This window comes from Neomonachus schauinslandi, chromosome 6 (assembly GCF_002201575.2).
Source record: "Neomonachus schauinslandi chromosome 6, ASM220157v2, whole genome shotgun sequence".
NCBI lineage: Eukaryota > Metazoa > Chordata > Mammalia > Carnivora > Phocidae > Neomonachus > Neomonachus schauinslandi.
In genome coordinates this window covers 61,993,662-62,016,525 of record NC_058408.1, presented here as the reverse complement: position 1 = coordinate 62,016,525, position 22,864 = coordinate 61,993,662, and the positions used below count along the sequence as shown (strand labels likewise).

The following is a 22,864-nucleotide window of genomic DNA, read 5'->3' as shown; positions in this document are numbered from 1 at the left end:
GGATCCTGCAGTGCCGGAGCGTGAAAGCCTCCCGCACTGGGGACAGGGCACGGACTCGCAGACTGGTAGCGATGGGTGGGGAAAGGACTTTAGGGCAGCCCCCACCCCGGACTGAAACCTGGAGCAGCAGGGCCATGTGTGTGGACTGAGAGTGGCTGGTGGTTTGTTTTTTTTTTTTAAGATTTTATTTATTTATTTGACAGAGAGAGAGAGACAGCAAGAGAGGGAACACAAGCAGGGGGAATGGGAGAGGGAGAAGCAGATTTCCCACTGAGCAGAGAGCCCGATGCGGGGTTCGATCCCAGGACCCAGGGATCACGACCTGAGCCAAAGGCAGATGCTTAATGGGACAGCCAACCAGGCACCCCCAAAAATACTAATTCAAAGGGACACATGTACTCCAATGTTTATAGCAACATTATCTACAATAGCCAAATTATGGAAAGAGCCCAAGTGTCCATCAAAGGACGAACGGGTAAAGAAGAAGTGGTATATATATACAATGGAATATTACTCAGCCATAAAGGAGAAAGAAATCTTGTCATTTGCAAAGACATGGATAGAACTACACAGTATTATGCTAAGGGAAATAAGTCAGGCAGAGAAAGACAAATACCATATGAGTTCACTCATATGTGGAATTTAAGAAACAAAACAAATGAGCAAAGGGAAAAAAAAGAGAGAGAGAGAGGCAAACCAAGAAATAGACTCTTAACTACAGAGAACAAACTGATGGTTACCAGACAGGAGGTTGGTGGAAGGATGGGTGAAATAGGTAATGGGGATTAAGGAGTGCACCTGTTATGATGAGCAGTGTGTGTTGTATGGAAGCGTTGAATCACTATATTGTATTCCTGAAACTAACACACTGTATGTTAACGAACTGGAATTTAAATAAAAACTTAGGGGCACCTGGCTGGGTCAGTTGGTAGAGCATGTGACTCTTGATCTCCAGGTTGTGAGTTAGAACCCACATCTGACAAGTTTACTTAAAATAAAAAAAATAAAATAAAATAAAATTGGGGGTACCTGGGCGGCTCAGTAGGTTAAGTGTCTGCCTTTGGCTCAGGTCACAATCTCAGGGTCCTGGGATCCCAGGAACCTGGGTCACCGCATCAGGCTCCCTGCTCAGCGAGGAGTCTGCTTTTCCCTCTGCCCCTCCCCTCACTTGCTCTCTTTCTCTCTCTCTCTCTCTCGAATAAATAAAATCTTAAAAAATAAATAAATAAAAATTTAATAAGAAAATAAACAAAAACTCTTAAAAATAAAAAATAAATGTAAAAAGGATATAAAAAATTAAAAAGTTTTTTAAATTAAATAAATTTTTAAAAAAACTAATAAGCTCTTTCTAAGCCCTTAAATGTTACTTTTATTCTATTATTCCCTTGTTTTTGGGGGGGTTTTTTTGTTTTTATTTTTTTAAGATTTTATTTATTTATTTGACAGAGAGAGACACAGCGAGAGAGGGAACAGAATCAGGGGGAGTGAGAGAGGGAGAAGCGGACTCCCAGCAGAGCAGGGAGCCCGATGTGGGGTTCGATCCCAGGACCCTGGGATCATGACCTGAGCTGAAGGCAGACGCTTAACGACTGAGCCACCCAGGCGCCCTATTATTCCCTTGTTAAAATGTATAAAATATATACTATGTCTACCTTTCAAGGCTTTTATAATCTTCCATTTTCCTAGTTCAGCATCCTTTTAATAATTTTTTTTAAAGATTTTATTTATTTATTTGACAGAGAGAGAGAGAGAGCACAAGTAGGCAGAGTGGCAGGCAGAGCGAAAGGGAGAAGCAGGCTTCCAGCTGAGCAAGGAGCCCGATGCAGGGCTTGATCCCAGGACCCTGAGATCATGACCTGAGCCGAAGGCAGACACTTAACCGGCTGAGCCACTCAGGTGCCCTTAATAATTTCTAACAGACATCCTCTACTGCAAGAATTTAGAATAGATGCCTTGTGGCCCCCATAAATAAAACATTCATCCTGAATATGTCCTTTCAGTGTTGCTGTTTTCTCTATGGAACTCTTTCATCCTCCTTCTGCTGATCTAAACAATCCTGCTCCTTTAAGATTTTCCTCTCCCAGAAAAACATCCTCCAAAACTCCAGCTTTTAGTACCCTTCTACTCTTATTATAATTTTAGTTAATACTACAGAACGCAGGGGCGCCTGGGTGGCTCAGTTGGTTAAGTGACTGCCTTCGGCTCAGGTCATGATCCTAGGGTCCTGGGATCGAGTCCCGCATTGGGCTCCCGGCTCAGCGGGAAGCCTGCTTCTCCCTCTCCCACTCCCCCTGCTTGTGTTCCTGCTCTCGCTGTCTCTGTCAAATAAATAAATAAAATCTTTAAAAAAAAAAAAATACTACAGAACGCAGACTACATCATATTCTCTATAGTGTTACTGTGGTGCTCATTGGCATTAGTACTCTCTTCTCAACTAGATGGTAAGTTTATTTTATTTTTTTAAAAGATTTTATTTATTCATTTGTCAGAGAGAGAGAGAGAGAGCACAGGCAGGGGAGCAACAGGAAGAGGGAGAAGCAGGCTCCCTGCTGAGCAGGGAGCTCGATGTGGGACTTGATCCCAGGACCCTGGGATCATGACCTGAGCCAAAGGCAGACACTTAACTGACTGAGTCACCCAGCCATCCACAACTAAATAGTTAAGTTTATTACAATTTATATTGTGGTAGAATCTGCCACCCCAAAATATGCCACTTTGGAATAAGAATTATTTTGAGCTAAAAGCACTTAAAAAACAGCAGATACAAAAAGAGTGACCTTCCCTTTCTTCCTGGAAGCAGGAGATAAAACTCCCATGTGAAAGATGTCCTCCCCATATGAGGAAGAAAGAAAACATTCTTTTTTTTTTTTTTTTAAAGATTTTATTTATTTGAGAGAGAGAGAGAATGAGAGACAGAGAGCATGAGAGGGAGGAGGGTCAGAGAGAGAAGCAGACTCCCTGCCAAGCAGGGAGCCCGATGTGGGACTCGATCCCGGGACTCCAGGATCATGACCTGAGCCGAAGGCAGTCACTTAACCAACTGAGCCACCCAGGCACCTGAAAGAAAACATTCTTATCACCAGAGATAGGGAGTGAGGCTGAGAGGAATCTGTGCAAACAGACCTCATTAAAATAACTCATCTTCCTTTAGCCTCCCCATATATTTTAGTTATGTTTCCACATTGCCTCTCTTTGCTCAACATAGTATAAAAGCATTTTGGTTTTGCCATTTCTCTGAGTCATCATTTCCTTATGAGAGTTCCCATGTCACATAAAACTTGTATTAAAACAATCCCATTTACAATGCACCAAAAGTAATAAAATACCTAGGAATAAACCTAAACAAGGAGGTGAAAGACCTATAGTCTGAAAACTATAGAACACTGATGAAAGAAAATGAAAAAGATACAAACAAATGGTAAGATATACCATGCTTATGGATTGGAAGAATAAATATTGTTAAAATGTCCATACTACCCAAGGCAATCTACAGATTCAATGCAATCTCTATCAAAATACTAATAGCATTTTCCACCGAACTAGAATAAATAATCCTAGTATTTGTATGGAACCACAAAAGACCCTAAATAGTCAAAGTAATATTAAAGAAGAACAAAGCTAGGGGTATCACAATCCCAGATTTTAAGATGTACTATACAGCTATAGTAATCAAAATAGTATGGTACTGGCACAAAAACAGACACAGATCAGTGGAACAGAATAGAAAGCCCAGAATAAACACACCTATAATGGTCAGTTAATCTATGACAAAGGAGGCAAGAATATCCAACGGGGAAAAGACAGTCTTTTCAATAAAAAATGTTGTTGGGAAAACTGGACAGCAACATGTAAAAGAATGAAACTGGACCACTTTCTCACACCATACACAGAAATATACTCAAAATGGATTAAACAGCTAAATGCTGAGACCATAAAACTTCTAAAAGAAAAAACATAGGCAGGGCGCCTGGGTGGCTCAGTCGTTAAGCGTCTGCCTTCGGCTCAGGTCATGATCCCAGGGTCCTGGGATCGAGTCCCACATCGGGCTCCCTCCTCGGGGGGAAGCCTGCTTCTCCCTCTCCCCCTCCCGCTGCTTGTGTTCCTGCTCTCGCTATCTCTGTCTCTGTCAAATAAATAAATAAAATCTTTAAAAAAAAAGAAAAAACATAGGCAGTAATCTCTTGGATCAGCAACATGTTTATGGATATGTCTCCTCAGGCAAGGGAAACCAAAATAAAAAGTTTTTGCACAGCAAAGGAAATCACCAACAAAAAAAAAAGGCAACCTCATGGATGGGAGAAGAGATTTGTAAATGATATATCTGATAAGGGGTTAATATCCAAAGTATATAAAAAACTTGTACTACTCAACACCAAAAAAAGTAAATAATCTGATTTAAAAATAGGCAGAGGAAAGAACTTATCAAACTCAACACCCAAAGAACAAATAATCCAATCAAGAAATGGGCAGAAGACATGAACAGACATTTCTGCAAAGAAGACATCCAAATGGCCAAGAGACACATGAAAAAGTGCTCAACGTCACTCGGCATCACGGAAATCCAAATCCAAACCTCAATAAGATACCACCTCACACCAGTCAGAATGGCTAAAATTAATAAGTCAGGAAACGACAGATGTTGGCGAGGATGCGGAGAAAGGGGAACCCTCCTACGCTGTTGGTGGGAATGCAAGCTGGTGCAGCCACTCTGGAAAACAGTATGGAGGTTCCTCAAAAAGTTGAAAATAGAGCTACTGTACAACCCAGCAATTGCACTACTGGGTATTTACCCCAAAGATACAAATGTAGGGATCCGAAAGGGTACATGCACCCCAATGTTTATAGCAGCAATGTCCACAATAGCCGAACTGTGGAAAGAGCCAAGATGTCCATCAATGGATGAATGGGTAAAGAAGATATGGTATATATATACAATGGAATATTATGCAGCCATCAAAAGAAATGAAATCTTGTCATTTGCAACGACATGGATGGAAGTAGAGGGTATTATACTAAGTGAAATAAGTCAATCAGAGAAAGACATGTATCATATGATCTCACTGATATGAGGAATTCTTAATCTCAGGAAACAAACTGAGGGTTGCTGGAGTGGTGGGGGGTGGGAGGGATGGGGTGGCTGGGTGATAGACATTGGGGAGTGTATGTGCTATGGTGAGCGCTGTGAATTGTGTAAGACTGATGAATCACAGATCTGTACCTCTGAAACAAATAATACATTATATGTTAAAAAAAAAAGAGATAGTAGGAAGGGAAAAATGAAGCGGGGGGAAATCAGAGGGGGAGACGAACCATGAGAGACTATGGACTCTGAGAAACAAACTGAGGGTTCTAGAGGGGAGAGGGGTGGGGAGATCGGTTAGCCTGGTGATGGGTATTAAAGAGGGCACGTATTGAATGGAGCACTGGGTGTTATACGCAAACAATGAATCATGGAACACTACATCAAAAACTAATGATGTAATGTATGGTGATTAATATAATAAAATTTTAAAAAAATAGGCAGAGGACCTGAACAGACATTTTTCCAAAGAAGACATACACATGGTCAACAGACACATGAAATCATGCTCAACAACAGTAATCATCAGGGGGAAAAAAATGAAAACTACAATGAGGTATCACCTCACACCAATTAGAATGGCTAGTATCAAAAAGACAAGAATTAACAAGTGTTGATGAGGATGGGGTAAAAAGGCAATCCTCATGCACTGTTGGTGGGAATATAAATTGGTGCAGCCACTGTGGAGAACAGTATGGAGGTTTCTCAAAAAATTTAAAAACAGAAATACCATATGATCCAGTAATTTCACTACTGGTATTTACCCTCCAAACTGACACAAATCCAAAAAGATCTATGCACCTCTCCATTTACTGCAGCAGTATTTACAGATTTACAGATATGGAAGCAACCAAATATGCACCGATACATGAATGGATAAAGAAGATGTGTGTGTGTGTGTTTGTGTGTGTGTGTACGTATACATATAAACAAATATATATGGAATAGAATATTACTCACCCATAAAAAAGAATGAGATCTTGCATTTGTGACAACATGGGGTGGACTTAAACGGTACCATGCTAAGTGAAATAAATCAGACAGAGGGAGACAAATACCGTATGATTTCAATTGTATGTGGAATCTAACAAAATAAAAGAACAAAGACTCAAATATAGAGAACTGGTGGTTGTCAGAGGGGAGGTGGGTAGGGAGATGGGTGAAATAGATAAAGGGGACTAAGAGGTACAAACTTTCAGTTATAAAATAAATAAATCACAGAGATGAAAAGTACAGACAGGTAATATAGTCAATAATATTGTAATAACATGTATTCTGACAGATGGTAACTATACTTATTGTGGTGAGCATTGAGTAATATATAGAATTGTTCAATCAATATGTTGTACACCTAAAATTAATATAATATTATCAATTATACTTCAGTAATAAAATAACCAAATAAATGTGTATATTTTCATCCTGTTAATCTGTTTTATGTTAATTTTTTTTTTAAGATTTTATTTATTTATTTGACAGAGAGATAGAGAGCACAAGTAGGCAGAGCAGCAGGCAGAGGGAGAGGGAGAAGCAGGCTCCCTGTGGAGCAGGGAGCCCGATGCAGGGCTCGATCCCAGGACCGTGGGATCATGACCTGCGCCGAAGGCAGACGCTTAATGACTGAGCCACCCAGGCACCCCTGTTTTATGTTAAGTATAAGTCACAGCCAAAAACCCTAAGAGGGTAGAGGTAAAACTCCCCTACAAGGTCTTTTAAGTTTTTTCCATAGCATCTTAGAGATTAACAGGAGCTTGTTAAGGGATCAATCCTAGGATATTATTTCAGCCTTTTTGGTAATCCAAGAAAACTTGTGCAATAATGATTGTATCCTCCAAGAACAAAGACATGCTAAGATCGGGAACTTCTTGGAAACGTCAGAACCATGAAACGTCTAAAGGTTTCTGAAGTCTTGCACCTTTGAAGAGGAACCAAAATGTAAAAAATATGATATATTGATACTGAATAAAAAAAGGAAGGAAAACCAAAGCACATAGTTGGGAGAGGCATAAAGGCTCCAATGGCATTAAGGACCTTACTAAACTGCCTCAGTTGAGTAAGTAAACATTATGAGCCTCTGGTGTTACAAGCTGCAGAGGACACATTTGGTTTCTTGATCATTGTTATCAGTACCCCCATGGGCCATTTTCACTCAAACCTAAGGTAAGAACCTTTGCTGACAATGGAGTGGATTTTGTCAGCAGTTTAGAATCGCTGGTTGCTGTAGGAGAGCTTCACTAGGTTGACAAGTGTGGGAGAGTGACTGGTATTACCATTCCAAAGCATTCCCCATCAGCTGGGCTAAAGAACATGGGGTGGAAAGCAAAAACTCTGAAACAAGAGAGCATATTATCAAAATATTAGATTAGACACAGTTATGGTCCACTGGGAAATGAAGCAATCAGAAATGGCAAGGTCAGGAGTATCATTCCCCAGCATGGGAAGCCTCTGTAACATATCAGTCTTTTCAAAGATGTAAACATGACAATTGTCAATGTTTTGCAATACACATGAAGACTAATAATAGCAAGTTTTCATATAAGGTATCATTAATAGAAACTTTAATTTAGTTACGGTTAAATTTTTAATGAGAAACTTACCTTGCAGAACTTGACTTCTGCCTCTAAATGATGAATGTATTGAGACTGGTCATTGATGATAGGAACGAGATTGTATACAGTAGGGATACTGGCTTCCTCATACTCTGATGACCTCTAAGGCAAAAAACAAAAACAAAAACAAATTAAGCATGTTTGGATTTAGCAAAAAATCAGGTAATACCACCATAAACCACCTCCATACTCAATTTAGTACTGATGTCATATAAACATAGGGTAGATCACATTGTGGCCAATAGTATTTATTTCTCTATCCTATAAATTCCACAGACAGATAAGATTCAGGGATATGAATATCTTTTTTTTAAAGATGGAAAGTGAAAGTGGTTATAAAAAGTTTGTGGCTAATGGAAAAATGCTGGGGTAGTCTCATTGGCTTGGGATGAACTGCCTATCACAGCCATCTGGAAATGTGACACCCCAGTCAGCAATGGGGAGATAAATGGACAACTGTCTTCAAGAAACCACCATGCGGGAGCACTGCTAGCTAAAATTGCAGAACAGCTGTCTACTGAAGGGTTTCTTTAGACAAGGGTTTGCTGCCAGGTGTGTCCACGAGGTAAAATTCTATCCACAAAGGAGTACGTTAGCAAAGTGTGGTTTTTGATTTTTGACCCTAGGCAATTTGAGACTATGCTGGTCTGGAGCACAGAGCCACCAAGCCTAGGGTGCTAAAGCAGGACCCTCAGGAAACTGGCAGCTATCTTGCACCAGGAGTCCAGTGAATAGACCTCAGAAAAAGTGTTAATTCTCTGTACCTCTGCAGCATTCCTGCATTGACTTTAATGTACACCTTACTTTCTCCTCAAATGATTATAACGTGGTTTCTAGAATCATTTATCATTCCATGATATTTTTTAAGGAAAAGAGGAAATCAGGGAGGAAGAATGAGTGTCAACTAGTGAAATGAACCCAGAGAAAGCTCGAGATGAGACACCTGATCATTGTTTCTCTGTCTGCTAGAAATTCCTAACAACAAAGGACCAGCTCTCGTGGCAGAATAATTTATTTTTTTATTTTTCATTTTTTTTTAAGATTTTATTTATTTATTTGAGAGAGAGAGAATGAGAGACAGAGAGCACGAGAGGGCAGAGGGCAGAGGGAGAAGCAGACCCCCCGCTGAGCAGGGAGCCCGATGTGGGACTCGATCCCAGGACTCCAGGATCATGACCTGAGCCGAAGGCAGTCGCCCAACCAACTGAGCCACCCAGGCGCCCTCGTGGCAGAATAATTAAGTAGAGTTTTGTTTTTTGGCATATTTAAGAAATTTAAAAACCAAAGTAACTTTAATACAATGGATTTTCTCCAGTGAATAGAAAGCAATTAATTATAATAATTTTATATTAATAGAAATGGGTCCAGAACATAGGCAAATAAGAATTAAATATTACTGTGGGTACATACAGGACAGTCTATATAAAAAAACAAACAACAAAAAAACAAAAACCACAAGCTAATACTGAGTGGAAAATGAAATCACCTGTATATATTTTGAAGGGTTTATTATAGTCTGGATAGCCACATTTCAAAAACATAAGTAATAATACGTGGCTATGTTCTGCATCTCAACAGTGTCTCAGTTTCACTGTCAACAGAGCCACGTGTTTCGGGTATGTCATATGGGTGGCTCAGTCAGTGGGCGTCTGACTCTTGGTTTCAGCTCAGGTCATGATCTCAGGGTTTTGAGATCGAGCCCCAAGTCAGCTCTACGCTTAATGCAGAGCCTGCTTCAGATTCTTTCCCTCTTCCCTCTCCGTCCCCATCTACTCTTCCTCCTGCTCACATGGTCACTCTCTCTCTCTCTCAAATAAATAAATAAAATCTTAAAAAAAAAGAAGAAAGTGCATCTAAAGTGTTTCTAAACCATCAAACACTGCTTATTATCATTATGGCTTGTAATCATTCTGTGTGGGCTATACACATTCAGAGTCTAAGTTGCATCCCTCCACATAGCTCCATATAAACAGACCCGTAGGGGACTTGTAAAGTATATACTGCATATGCTGAACTGATGATGCTCTTGGTAAGCCTCCCCCTGCTACCCAGATTCAACCAGCTCTGTAGTATCACTGCTTGGTTGTATCTTTAAAATGCTAATGAGCATGCCTGAGCATTCGACAGATACAGCAACTTCATCTACTAGTCTTGAAAGTACTCTACCCACTGTGTGCCAAAGAGCGTTCTAGAAGCCAGGTATTAAAATTATAATTGATAGCCATAAATATTGAACATGGGTATGCAGTACATGTCTCTAAAGTGGGAATCAAGCATGAAGGTATGTGTCAGGCTGGAATGAAGTGTTCATATGGGGGTATGGTTACGACATTTCAGCTGTGAGTAAAGTGACATGTCTCCACAGTTTCTACAATGGAGCCTTGGCATCCAAGTGTCACACACATTGAAAATGCAAGGTAGTTACTGCTACTATGACACATTAGATTTGTGTCACATTGCGTTGTTTCTAAAGAATTTTAAGTATATACTCTTATCTTATTATTACAGAAACACTGTGAGGCATAATATTCTTCTAGAAAGTAAGTAATAGGCCCAGATAGACCTAAGGCCTAGACCATTATTTTGATCATTTAAACCTGGCCAAATCCTTCCCTCATACCTATCCCCCCTCCCATCTATCTCAGGCTTTAGCATACCACATCGCTTCAGTTGGGAATAATTCACTCTGTCAAAGCAATGGCAATAAAAAACAACTTCAGAAAAAAATATAGCTTCTCACATTGTGCATTTTTGTAACCATGTATTTTAAAATGCAGAACAAGATTATATACTTCGGCTTTGACGTTCAAAATAAATATTACAGAGGACAACTAGAAATATAATTAAGTAAATTCTAAAAATGATAGGATATCGATATGACCCCGTAAAAAAGAAACAGCTACTCTTTTCCATAGAGTGTTCCTTTTCTTTTATATTTGCTAACAGTTGCAAAGTAAATTCTGCAAACTGTTTCCTCACCTGCATTTTTCAAGTGAATGATAAATTTAAAACTCAGGATTCCCTTTGCTATGGAAGTCTCTCTTCTTCAGCCAAAATAATCAGAAGGGAGATCATTTCTTTTAATGCTTTATGCTATTAGAATGTCCTGCTCAGAATTTGTCGAGAACATATACTACTGAAACGACACTGTAGAGTTAAAACATACTTAGAGGGGTACCTGGGTTGCTCAGTCGGTTAAGCGTCCGACTCTTGATTTCGGCTCAGGTCATGATCTCAGGGTTGTGAGATCAAGCCCCGTGTCAGACTCTGCACTGAGCGTGGAGTCTGCTTGAGATTCTCTCCTTCTCCCTTTCCCCCTCCCCCCATTCATGCCTTTTCTCTCTAAATAAAATCTTAAAAAAAAAAAAAAAAAAAAAAACATAGTTAGAAAGACAATGCTCTTGTCAGGTTGCAAATGTTGATACACACCAGAGGGGACACATTTCGTCTTCTTGATGGAGACACCTCACTTTCCTTAGTTGCTTGTTGGCGCAACAAAGCTTTGAGTTGATTGACTGCGGAGCAAACACAATGGGTTTCATTAGCCTTCCCATGGATCCATGGCTTATCATCACCCATTCATGCATCTATCCATCTAACAAACATAGTGTAAACATGTTTTATGTATCAACAACTGTGCAATGGACTGGGGATCCAAAGGCAAACATGAGAAAAGCTCTACCACTTAAAGGCCAAGAGAGATATACTGACAGATATAAAACTATGTAATAAGTTCCCATGTAGATCTACAGCTATCCACAGTGCTATAAGAAGAGGAAGCACCTAATCATGCCTGTTTTTACATTACAGAGGAGTTAACACTGGGAAGGATGAACAGAAGATTACCAAGCAAAAAAGGATGAGAAAAATCCCAGTTAGAAGGGATGGCATAAGCATAGAAGCCGGGCAAGTAGGTTGCTATGACTAGAATGTGGCTGGATAGTGGGGAGGAGGATAGAAATATGAGGCTGGAGAGATAGCTTGGAGCCATCTTAAGAAGAAAGAAGAAGAAAATATTGCTATGACATAGAAAGGATTTTGGACTTCAGCCTATAGGCACCACGAAGTCAAAGGAAAAATATTCAGCAAGGAAATTGTACCAGCTGATTTGTGTTTCAGGAAGAAAATCCCACCTGCAGAGCAGCGAACAGCCTGGAGTCCTTACTCTACGGAGGAGCTTAAAATAGTCACAGTGTGTCATTCAGACTAGGACTGACATCCATTCACACTCACCGGCATGGCTGTGTTGCAGTTCATGCCAAGCCATCCCAGGGTCCTCATTTTCCACACCATTACCACACGTGGCATCCAGGGCACCTTCTCCAACACTGACATCACCGTCTCTCAGCGCACACTGCAGTTGGTGAATGCTTCTATTCGCACGTTCTGCAACAACAATGTGATGAAAATCAGGGCCTGTGAAGTCTGAACGGCTATGTGGACACTTACTCCAAAGGGCAGTGCCTAAAGTAGAACCAAATGTGTCTTATACTTTATGGAAAAAAGCAGAGATTTGTTTCTAGCTTGCTGAGGACAGTGCTGAGGAAGAGAGAGATGAAGTTCGTGGGTCAGAGGTGAGACCTGATGATCTCTAAGTTCCCTGACACGTCAGTGGGGGATAGTCATCATCTACAGCTCCTGCCAAGGAGGCTAGAATAGGATAGCTCCTCCCCAACCCACCCTCCAAACACTAATCCCACCCCAGAAAGGGCTCCCTTTCCCCTCCTTGAGATACTGGGGTGGTGGGCAGAACGAGCAAGAGGGACTCCACCACACCAAGTTCCCGCCCAGGGAAGCCTACTTGCCCCTATGAGCCAGATGTCCCTCCTCGACTGCGAGACAGCCGACCGCCTGGCCTAGTTTTGATCAAGACTGGAAGGGCTGAATGAAGTGCTTTTAGTGCCCCCCTCTGCAGTGTAGTCCTTCCTATGTCCTGCTGGCTGACTACACACTTGTAGAGATTCTTGGTTAGTGGACCTCACCACCCCTAGAATTGAAGCTTAAACTCACTAGCACTTACTCAACAGTACAGCCTAAAATGAAGTATCTTACGGTATATTATACTATAGTAGTTCATCTCTCCAAATAGTGCCCCCCACAACCCCCCCGGCCTCTACCCTTGTCCCCTCCCAAGTTGAAACTAAGTTGGGTAACTTGCAAAGAGAATGCAGGAGAAGTTACACCATGCCAGACCAGGTTTCATTTTTTTTTCCTTTACATTTATTTATTTATTTGAGAGAGAGAGCAAGCATGCGCACGAGGACACATGTGCTCATAAGTGCCCACCGTGCACACGTGAAGGGGGAGGGGCAGCAGGGGAGGGAGAGGGACAAGCAGACTTCCTGCTGAGTGTGGAGCCCACTCGGGGCTCAATTAATTCCATGACCCTGAGATCATGACCTGAGGAAACCAAGAGTAGGGAGCTTAACTGACTGAGCCACCCAGGTGCCCCCAGGCTTCATATTTTAAATGTCTGGTAGCTTCTGCTTCCTCCCTCCTGGAATGCTTGTTTTTATGATCCCTAAGCCACTAAGTAGGAAGCCTGCCTACCCTGCTGGAGAGATTGTGGCGGGGCCATGTGGCGAGGAGAGGCCCTGAGAGCACATGGGGAAGGAGAGAAGCCCAGCACCGCTGACAGCCCAGGGGAGCGTCCAGATGGTCCGAGGCCATCTCACTGCAAAGGCATGAAAGAGACAGGAAGAACTGTCCTGCTGCGTCCAGTCAACCCAAATGCCTTTAGCTGTTGCTGTCAGCCACCAGGCTTTACAGTGGTTTGTTATGCAGCAACAGAGAACTGAAATAATTATCCAGTGAAATACCCAAAAACGTTTTCAGCAAAGGATCCAAGTCTTACATTAAAAACAGAACTATACTAATGACACTGGTGATGGCATTACTGAGAATTCTATCCTACTTTATGGATATTTTTACATGTCTAACAACCAGAGAGCCCGGCAATCAATCGGTAATTTCATTAATCAAGGTCCATTTATTTTTTTCCATTTAAACTTGTTGTTTCTGCTAATCTCTTGGGATTAAATTCACTGGTTCCAATTTAGAAAACATTAACTATAACAAAAACTGTTCCTTGCACGTTAGAGCGGGGACCCAGATTTCAGTCATGCTGTTCAAATTTTGACATCTGTATTTGAAAGTTATTTTTTAATTCACTCATTAATTTACCAAGCACCTACATATATCTAAGATGGAAATGTATGTTAGAAAAAGATGAATTCCCATGCAAATTCATCTACATCTATTATCTATTTATTTTTTTAATTTTTTTAATTTCTTATTTTTTTAAAGATTTTATATATTTATTTGAGAGACAGCGAGAGAGAGACAGAGTGCTTGAGCAGGGGGAGGGGCAGAGGGAGAAGCAGACTCCCTGCTGGGCAGCGAGCCCCATGCAGGGCTAGATCCCAGGACCCTGGTATCATGACCTGAGCTGAAGGCAGATGCTTAACCGACTGAGCCACCCAGGTGCCCCTATTTCTTTTCCTTTTAAAGATTTTATTTATATATTTGAGAGACAGAGAATGCGCACATGCATGAGTGGGGGGGGGGACAGGGGTAGAGGGAGAAGCAGACTCCCCACTGACCAGGGAGTCTGACACAGGGCTAGATCCCAGGACCCTGAGGTCATTACCTAAGCCGAAGGCAGACACCTAAGCGACTGAGCCACCCAGGTGCCCTATTATCTATTTCAAAATGGACTCCACTGAAACAATACTTAAGATCTTCAAGGGGAGGAAATGGTACTTTCCCTAAGAAGAACAATTCAAAACAATGATGGCCAATGACATTCTTGCTCTTCTTGCTCTTCTTTGACAACTTAGGTCTATTTCTTCTTGTGTCCTCAGGAGAAAAGCTCCTCATCTTTGCTACCTATATGGGAACCCTAAGAAAGCTACAAAACAACGATCTTTTCATTACCAGTCATGGATGAAAATATATTTACAAACATATATTCTACAGGACCTTGAGAAACAGATTTTATTTTCTCCAAGCTCATTAATTTCAAAGTTTAGAACAGAAAAAGTAACTGTAACTCAGTAGAAAAAAATATACTACTCTATGCTACAAAATATCTGACATAGGTTGTTCGCTTAGAGCAACTCCTTTCATTTCCTGATTAAACTAAAGAAAACAGGTCTTTCAGGTCAGGGTTCAACAGTGAAATTTTATTACTAACTACACAAGAGACTCACTGAATTTATCGCTACATTTCTTCCTACACACCAATCCTATTTCCACACAGACCTTTATCTGACAGGCATTTGGAGCTGAATACTAACCAAGCGTGGCCTCCTCTTAGTCATCATGAGTTTTGTTTTTTGGGGTGGTTTGGTGTTTTTTTGTTTTGTTTTTACTCATCATGAGTTTAAGAAAAACCCGGATAAGACACATTCCTGGTTTTAGCAAAATAAGAAGTAGCAGTAGTTTTCCAACAATTTAGTATTTTCTAAAGAGATTTGTTAATGGAAAAGGAAAATCAAAGTGTTACATGATAAGAAATTTAGTTCACAGAGCTTTAGATTTACACCCACAAATCTATGAATAAAGCACTTATCTTTATTACATCCATTAAAAAGGAAATAGAGGGCTTGACTAACATTAAAAGTATGCTCTGTGGAGCTATGAAATGATTTTACTTCTAAGATAAAGGATAATTATTTATTTAAAACCCCATTTGACTAAAAGCTAATAAGCTGTATTAGGAAAAAGAAAGGAAATCTGGAAAAAATTCACAGTTGAAGATCTCTATATGTAGAGTTCTTTTATCAGATTACAATGATGGTAGAGTTTCATGAGCCCATTTAACCCCTTTTTCAATATTCTTCTTTACTCTTTTAGCATTTATGACATTCAAAGACTACCTGTTAAAATTACACTATGAAAACAGTTACGTGAAATAGTGAGATACTGAAACCAACAACTATCCCGAGGAAAAGTTAACTTCAGTTAACTAGGATCAGAGAGGAAGACAGGGAATTTGCAAGAACTGTGTCCTAAAACTAAAACTAAGGAGGTAAGTGATATTTTTAAGTCATTTCAATAGTATATTTCAAAACACTCTAAATGCTCTTCAAGTGTATACATAGCAACATAATTATACACTGTAACAGACAAACAGTTAATCCTGAGGAATAATAATGCTTAGATGGTTCAAAACAGATGAAACCCTATTGCTCTTCAGCTGGAACCACTGCAACTGAAGGCCTTACAGTCCTTACAGAGAACACTACACCCCACATGCCATTATCTGCTACAAACCGGATTAGACAGGAGGTTTCTAGTTATCATTTCCTATCCCATTGCGAGTGGGCAAACTTTATCCGTCCATAGCCAAGAGACGGAAAGAATACTCATTTCCCCTTCTCTCCAGAGAGCACAGTAAGAGTAGTTCACAATGCATCCTGATTTCTTCTCCCCAGCACCAACCACAGCCTGAAAATAAACTTAATTATCATTACAAACCCAAATAGGACCTCTGAGTCCCAAAGCATCACAGGAACATAAAGGAAGTAAATAATATTTCTGGAGGTCCACTATCCGAACATCAATCAGTACAATGAGCACCAAAAGTGAGCAAGCTGCTGACTGTTGGCCCATTTCAGTCTGTCTTAATCATTTTTGTAGTCCAGTTCTCCCCCTTCCCCATTCTCTCTCCCAGGTCACCATCAGGCCTCTCTTCACCAAGGGTTTTTGAACAAAAGACAAATATGCCCCAGTCCAGGTAGTATCATCACTTATATACAGACCGTGAATTATTCATGTCTCCATTCTCCATTTGCACGGGAGATGTGAACAAGAATTACCCTGGTGTCTGGGTGGGGGAAACACTCCCCAGGCAGCGCCCAGCTGTCTCTGAGAAACCATGCAATACCTCCCTAGGCTGAGATGAGAGAGGCACCGCAGTTCTTAAAACAAGCCGAGACCAGGGCAGACAAGCAGGAAAATGACACCGCAGCAAGATAAGAGATATATGTGTCTGTCCACACTTGACTGGGCCTCAGCTAGTTCAGAAGATTGCTGTCACTGCTTACTAGGGGACTGACAGCTAGGACAACCAAGATAAAAACAGTCTAATCTGAAGTCAGACAAAGCCAGCCTTGGAAATGACAATTACAACAGCGAAGGGGATTAAAAGTAATGTGCAGAAATGAAAAAATCTAAAAAAATTCTATCATAAAAGAAAAGACTCTAATAGCCGAAAAATGTGCTAAAGAGGTTGGCGCCGGGAGTGAAAGATAATCTGAACAAGAATGTCAATGTCTTAAGAAAGCAGTGGCCGGAAGGTCATTGAGGATGTGTGGATGCTGGCAAATGAAGGAGATGGGCTATATACATTACGAAGGATACACCGGGTATGTTTTAGGCACCAACTGGAAGGATTTATGCACCCGTCACTTTCCACTGATAAAGAAGTAATCCTAGCCAGACTGGCAGAACATGGGTAAAATCACCAGCCAGGACAATCAGTATCCTTAACTGTAATTACTCTCAAGTATGATTCTTGTAGAACAAAGGTTATGAGCAAGGCCTTGCTACTTCTAGATCGCGGTTTCCCAACCTAGCACTCTTGACATTTGCACCCAATAGTTCTTTATTGTAAGGAGCTGTGTTGTGTGTATATAGCAGCTTCCCTCGCCTCTACCCACTAGATGCCAGTAGAAACCAACCCCCCCCACCACCAGTTGTGACAACCGAAAATGTCTCTGTACATTACCAAATGTCCCCTGGGTGGAAAAATCAACCCTGGTTGAGAACCAGTGATTTAGATAAATAAAACAGGATAGCTAGTGTTCAGGTTTGGATGTTTTTTTTTCCGAACTTTTATTTAATTTCTAGTTAGGTAACATACAGTGCAATCCTGGTTCAGGAGTACAATTCAGTGATTCATCACTTACATACAACATCCAGTGCTCATCACGACAAAGTGCCCTCCTTAATACTCGTCACCTATCTAGTCCATCCCCCACCCACCTCCCTCCATCAACCCTCAGTTTGTTCTCTACCTTTAATTATGTCAATTGCACTACTCAGTATTAACCCAGAGGATACAAAAATACAGATTTGAAGGGGTACATGCTCCCCAATGTTTACAGCAGCATTATCGACCATGTTCAGAATTGAGGAGAGTTTCCCGCATTACTACATTGTAACTACAGCCACCTCTTAATGAAAAATGGGCAGGACAGGGAGCTGGTCAGCCACAGCGCACAAGCCACGACCATCACTGCCATGAGGGGGCACTTCTGATCCAGGTGTTAGGAGAAAGTGTTATACCTGCTGTAATCAAGAACTTGAAATTCATATTTAGCTTCATACTGTTTCAAGGCCTAACACATGAAGCAATAGTTACCCTTCAAAGCCCATCTTTCAGAGCCACCTTAGGTGATCGTCCCTATAAATATTCTAGTGGGTCTTGATGAAGAACACCCGCTGCCCGCCCACCCCACCCATCAAGATTGCTTTGGCCAAGTGCACGAGCCCATTACAAGCTACTTTCTGTACCTTTTGACCCTGAGAGGAGTATCACTAAGTGAAAAGGTGGAAAACCTCAGCACATACTGGGGAAGTGATCAGAGCATACATTTATAAACATCCCAAGAGAAAATATAATTATTCTCAGTATCTCAATAGCTTGGAATTAACTTAATCCCCTTTTCTGCCCAAGAACATGTGAAAATGCCCTTACAATTTCATAACGCTGAACCACTGTTTTGGTTCTAAATTATTCCAAGGATGACTATTTACTTATAAAATCAGTTTTTACTGGCTTTTCTTTTGTGGCTGCTAAGTCCGGTCCTTTGCCTATTTTACCTCATCAGTAGTGGGGAAGGAAAAATGGGAATCTACTAGCTTTTGTTATTCTGGTTAAAAAATGGTCGTAACAGTTAAAACTACTAAGAAAAGCCATTACAGCAGATAAAACAAAAAAAATGAATATATGTAATCTAAATTTTATTAACAAAAAAATAAACTCAGCTGTTTACTAATTTCATTTGCATTCCCAATCCTTATTTATTAATAGCCAAACCAGTCCATTTCTTTAATTCTGAGAAGAGAGAGTTGTTGCAGTCTGCACTGAAATACCAAAATAATTTTCTCATTTCATAATGAATGCTTCCAGGGGCTTTAATACATTGTTGCCTGTCTTGGTCACAGTAAGGCTGATAGTAAAACAAACCAATAAGCAAACACTAGCTGTGGAGTACGTGTGTGCACACGCATGCATGTGTTTATGCACATACAGTGTACATGGCAAAGAATATAAAAACATTAAGAAAACACTCAAGAAAAGCAAAAACAAAAAGAAGAAATACAAGTTTGATAAGTAAAACGGAGAAAAAGAACTTTACTTAAATTGCACACATGTTTTCTTAAGTTTATGAAAAGTCCAGATGATATCACTGCTGGCTAGCTCAGTGACTAAAGTATTGGCAAGTAAGATTAACGCAGGCCTTCTACAGATGTGAGCCCTTCCCTGGAAGGGAAAAAACAAAAAACAAAACCAAAACACTTTGTAGGATTTGGGTAGATGTGTCAATCATATATAAGTAAAATATATCAATATTATCTTTGGTTTTCTCAAACTAGGTCAATTTACAAAGAAACAATCACCCCTCAAAGTATACATTTTTTCCCCATATTCAAGCTCTCACTTTCTATGGACCTAGTTCCACTCCTTTCTCTCATTTTTATAAGATAGAAACATAACTTTTATCATTCACACGGTCCAATCAGCGCTGGTGGAAGGGATATTAGAGATGCAGGAGTCTGAGAGAAATGCCTGCAGGGGGAACCAGGTTCTCAGGTGTATTTTGCTAACCAAGTGTGTGAGGAAGGGAGAAGAAAAAGAAAGAAATTGGAATGTTTTTATTTTATTTTATTTTTTTAAAGATTTTATTTGTTTATTTGAGAGAGAGAGAAAACGTGCGTGAGTGGAGGGGGCACAGGGAGAGGGAGAGAGAGGATCTCAAGCAGACTCTGAGCTGAGCATGGAGCCCAACACAGGGCTCAATCTCATACCCCTGAGATCATGACCTGAGCCGAAACCAACAGTTGGACACTTAACTGACTGAGCCACCCAGGTACCCCAGAAATTGGAATGTTTTTAAAGAAAGCATAAACTGCCCAGTTTGGCCATAGGCCTTACCATTCCCTAGTGTCTTCCATAGACTCCATCACAGATTTTGTCACCTGCTTGGGTCCTAAAGGCAGTAATTCTGTCACCTCCTCCAAACTTTTCCTTTTACAGACAAGGGAACAAAAATCTAAGAACAGTTTACTGACTTGCCTAAGGTGACACGGATGGTTATCAGCAAAGCTACAGTCAAATTTTAGTGGCCTGGCTCCTAGTTCCACATTCTCCGCTCTGACTCCACCATACTCTTACGCAAATTCGATCTAGAGCCCAGAATACCAAAATGTTCGAAGAAAAAGAGGAACTACATACAAAATGCATATGGAAAATAATGATGTATTCTTGTCACAGTCTATGTTTGTTCCATATTTCTTTATGCCCCCCCCCTCCAAAGGTGGTTAGGACCTAGGTGAATAGACGAGTCACATACACAGTGTTGATACAACTGAACCTATAGCTAACACCTGCAGCAATAAACTAGACATGATTCTGTTAAGAATGGGACACTACTTTTCCAACAAGTTCTCTCCTTTATATTATCATATTCCTACATTCAGGGCACAGAACTTAAAACAGCCTGGATTCCCTGTTACATTGGTTTTTCTGACCCTTTCTTGGCTGCATACTAGTTCATTTTATACCTCGTGGCCTTTGTACAATGATGTGTTGGATTTAAATGAGAGGAGGGGTATGTGCTACTCTCCCCAGTTCCCAATAGAGTTCTCAACCATTCTGTGGGTCTTGAATGCTAGCTGCCTACATTCACTATAAAGACAATGAGCACCTAGCCATCCTGCCAGGAGACCTCCCAAGTCACTTCCACTTCTAGATTCAACTCCGTGATTCCAGAGTACCTGTTTTCCCCACACTAGAATCTTTCAGATCATCTACTGTGAAGCAATAATATTATAGATCTGTGGGGCAATGAAGCCTTCTCATTTTTCTGTCAGACTGCTTACTCTGAAGGAGAGTCACTAAATCTCTCTAATTTCTTACAATGAGGGCACGAACAATTCAAAACAAGAGAGACCCTTAGAGGGGATAAAGAGTGAATACATCTGGAAAGTGTAAGGAAGGAAAGGATAAGAGGGGAGTGCGAAGTATGCCAATAAGCTCCCTCTTTCCATGGCTGCTCTAGGATCACAAGTCAAGGAGAGACAAGAATTCCACTCAGGTTTTAAAAGAAAGAAAGCACGGGCGCCTGGGTGGTGCAGTTGGTTAAGCCTCCACCTCTTGGTTTCAGCTCAGGTCATGATCTCAGGGTAGTGAGATCGAGCCCCTTGTTGGGCTCTGCACTCAGCACAGAGTATGCTTGAGATTCTCTCTGCCCCTCTCCCTCTGCCCCTCCTCAACCTCTCAAATAAATAAATCTTTAAAAAATAAAAATAAAAGAAAGCAGCTTTGACTCTGCCTTTCAAATCAGAACTTCAAATTCTTGGGACACCTGGATGGCTCTGTTGGTTAAGTGTCTGCCTTCAGCTCAGGCCCTGATCCTGGGATCCTGGGATTAAGTCCCACATCAGGATCCTTGCTCTCTGGAGCTCCCCCTGCTTGTGCGCTCACTCTCTCTCTCTCTCACAAATAAATAAAATAAAATCTAAGAAAAAAAACCCTTGAAATTCTTAATATACTATAACAGTACTTAAAATTACATTTAAAGTAATGAGGAAAAGCTATAAAAATGAGGAATTAGCATAGAAAACTGTGAAAGCATTTTGCATTTTTATGTGGCTACTTCCTGGCTGAATATAAATGAAGGGATATTAATAATAATTACACGTACAGTTATTTAGGAACCAGAGAAATAACATGTGAGGAAAGACCAAGAATACTTATTAGCCTTTGTTGAAACATGAACTAGGCAAAATATTTTGGGGAAGTAATGGCAGATAGACAAAACCAAACAAAGCAACAAAACCAAAACAAGATAAAACAAAAGAATTTCAAATTACATTTTATCTGATTGTATAGTAACACAATTCTCAAGACATTAGGCACAAACACTTAAAATAATGAAGTTCCACATGTAAAATAATGCCACCATACTTTGTTTATTCAGAAACACAAATTTTGACTTCAAAGGGAATTACCCTATTCAAAAGGGCTAATGTATATGTGTGAAGCAAAGAACTTCTGATTGTGCTTTAACTCAGGATTAGCTATTTCCTTCCATAAGCTGTTATATAAACTAAGTAAACATAAAAGTTAAGACGCTACTAAATAAATAATAAAATAGGTCCTGAAAACCCACAAAATGACAGGTTCCATTTCCTGATTCATTGTTAAAGCCATCACTTAAAAAAAAAAAAAAAGTTAACTTTTTTCTCTGCTTCATGTTTGCTTTTGATTATGTTTTTACTATCTTATATTGTTGTCACACTAAACTTAAAATTTATTTTAAAATATATCTGTGAGGGCGCCTGGGTGGCTCAGTTGGTTGAGCGACTGCCTTCGGCTCAGGTCATGGTCCTGGAGTCCCGGGATCGAGTCCCGCATCGGGCTCCCTGCTCGGCAGGGAGCCTGCTTCTCCCTCTGACCCTCCCCCCTCTCATGTGCTCTCTGTCTCTCTCATTCTCTCTATCTCAAATAAATAAACAAAATCTTAAAAAAAAAAAAAAAAATTAAAATATATCTGTGAATAAAAACTCTCCACTCTATATATAAATTACTGAAAAGCAGCACTTGTTTGAAATTAACCACCTTATTGCTACAGTTCCCAGAGGACATCGCATCACAAGCTTACTGCATTAAAAAGCCCAATATTAAGCTCCCACTGCTTACATAAGGTTCAAAATAAGGTAAAAGGAGGCGAAGTATTTGCAGAAACTTGTAACGGAAAACAAATTTTTACCAGCCTCCAAAAATCACTCATTATCATTGTGCACAGCGCACGTCTTGCTTTCAAATGAAAAGTCAGAAGTGGTTATTTCTGTATCTAACAGCTCTTGAAACATCAGTAGGCTGATGAAAATATTCATCAAGACCAATTATTTTACCCTTGCAGTTTGAGTACTGAGAATG

The 22,864-nt window shown here is 40.4% G+C and overlaps 1 protein-coding gene across 1 annotated transcript in view; it reads right to left on the bottom strand.

Annotated features, from left to right (window-relative positions):
• SDCCAG8 (SHH signaling and ciliogenesis regulator SDCCAG8) overlaps positions 1-22,864 on the bottom strand; it is a 234,050-nt gene that overhangs the window by 209,347 nt on the left and 1,839 nt on the right. The window contains exons 2-4 of the mRNA XM_021682699.2: positions 11,923-12,075; positions 11,119-11,204; positions 7,678-7,791 (exon numbers count right to left, since the gene is read on the bottom strand). Coding sequence (XP_021538374.2) covers positions 7,678-7,791; positions 11,119-11,204; positions 11,923-12,075 — 353 coding nt within the window. The remainder of the gene's footprint in view (positions 1-7,677; positions 7,792-11,118; positions 11,205-11,922; positions 12,076-22,864) is intronic.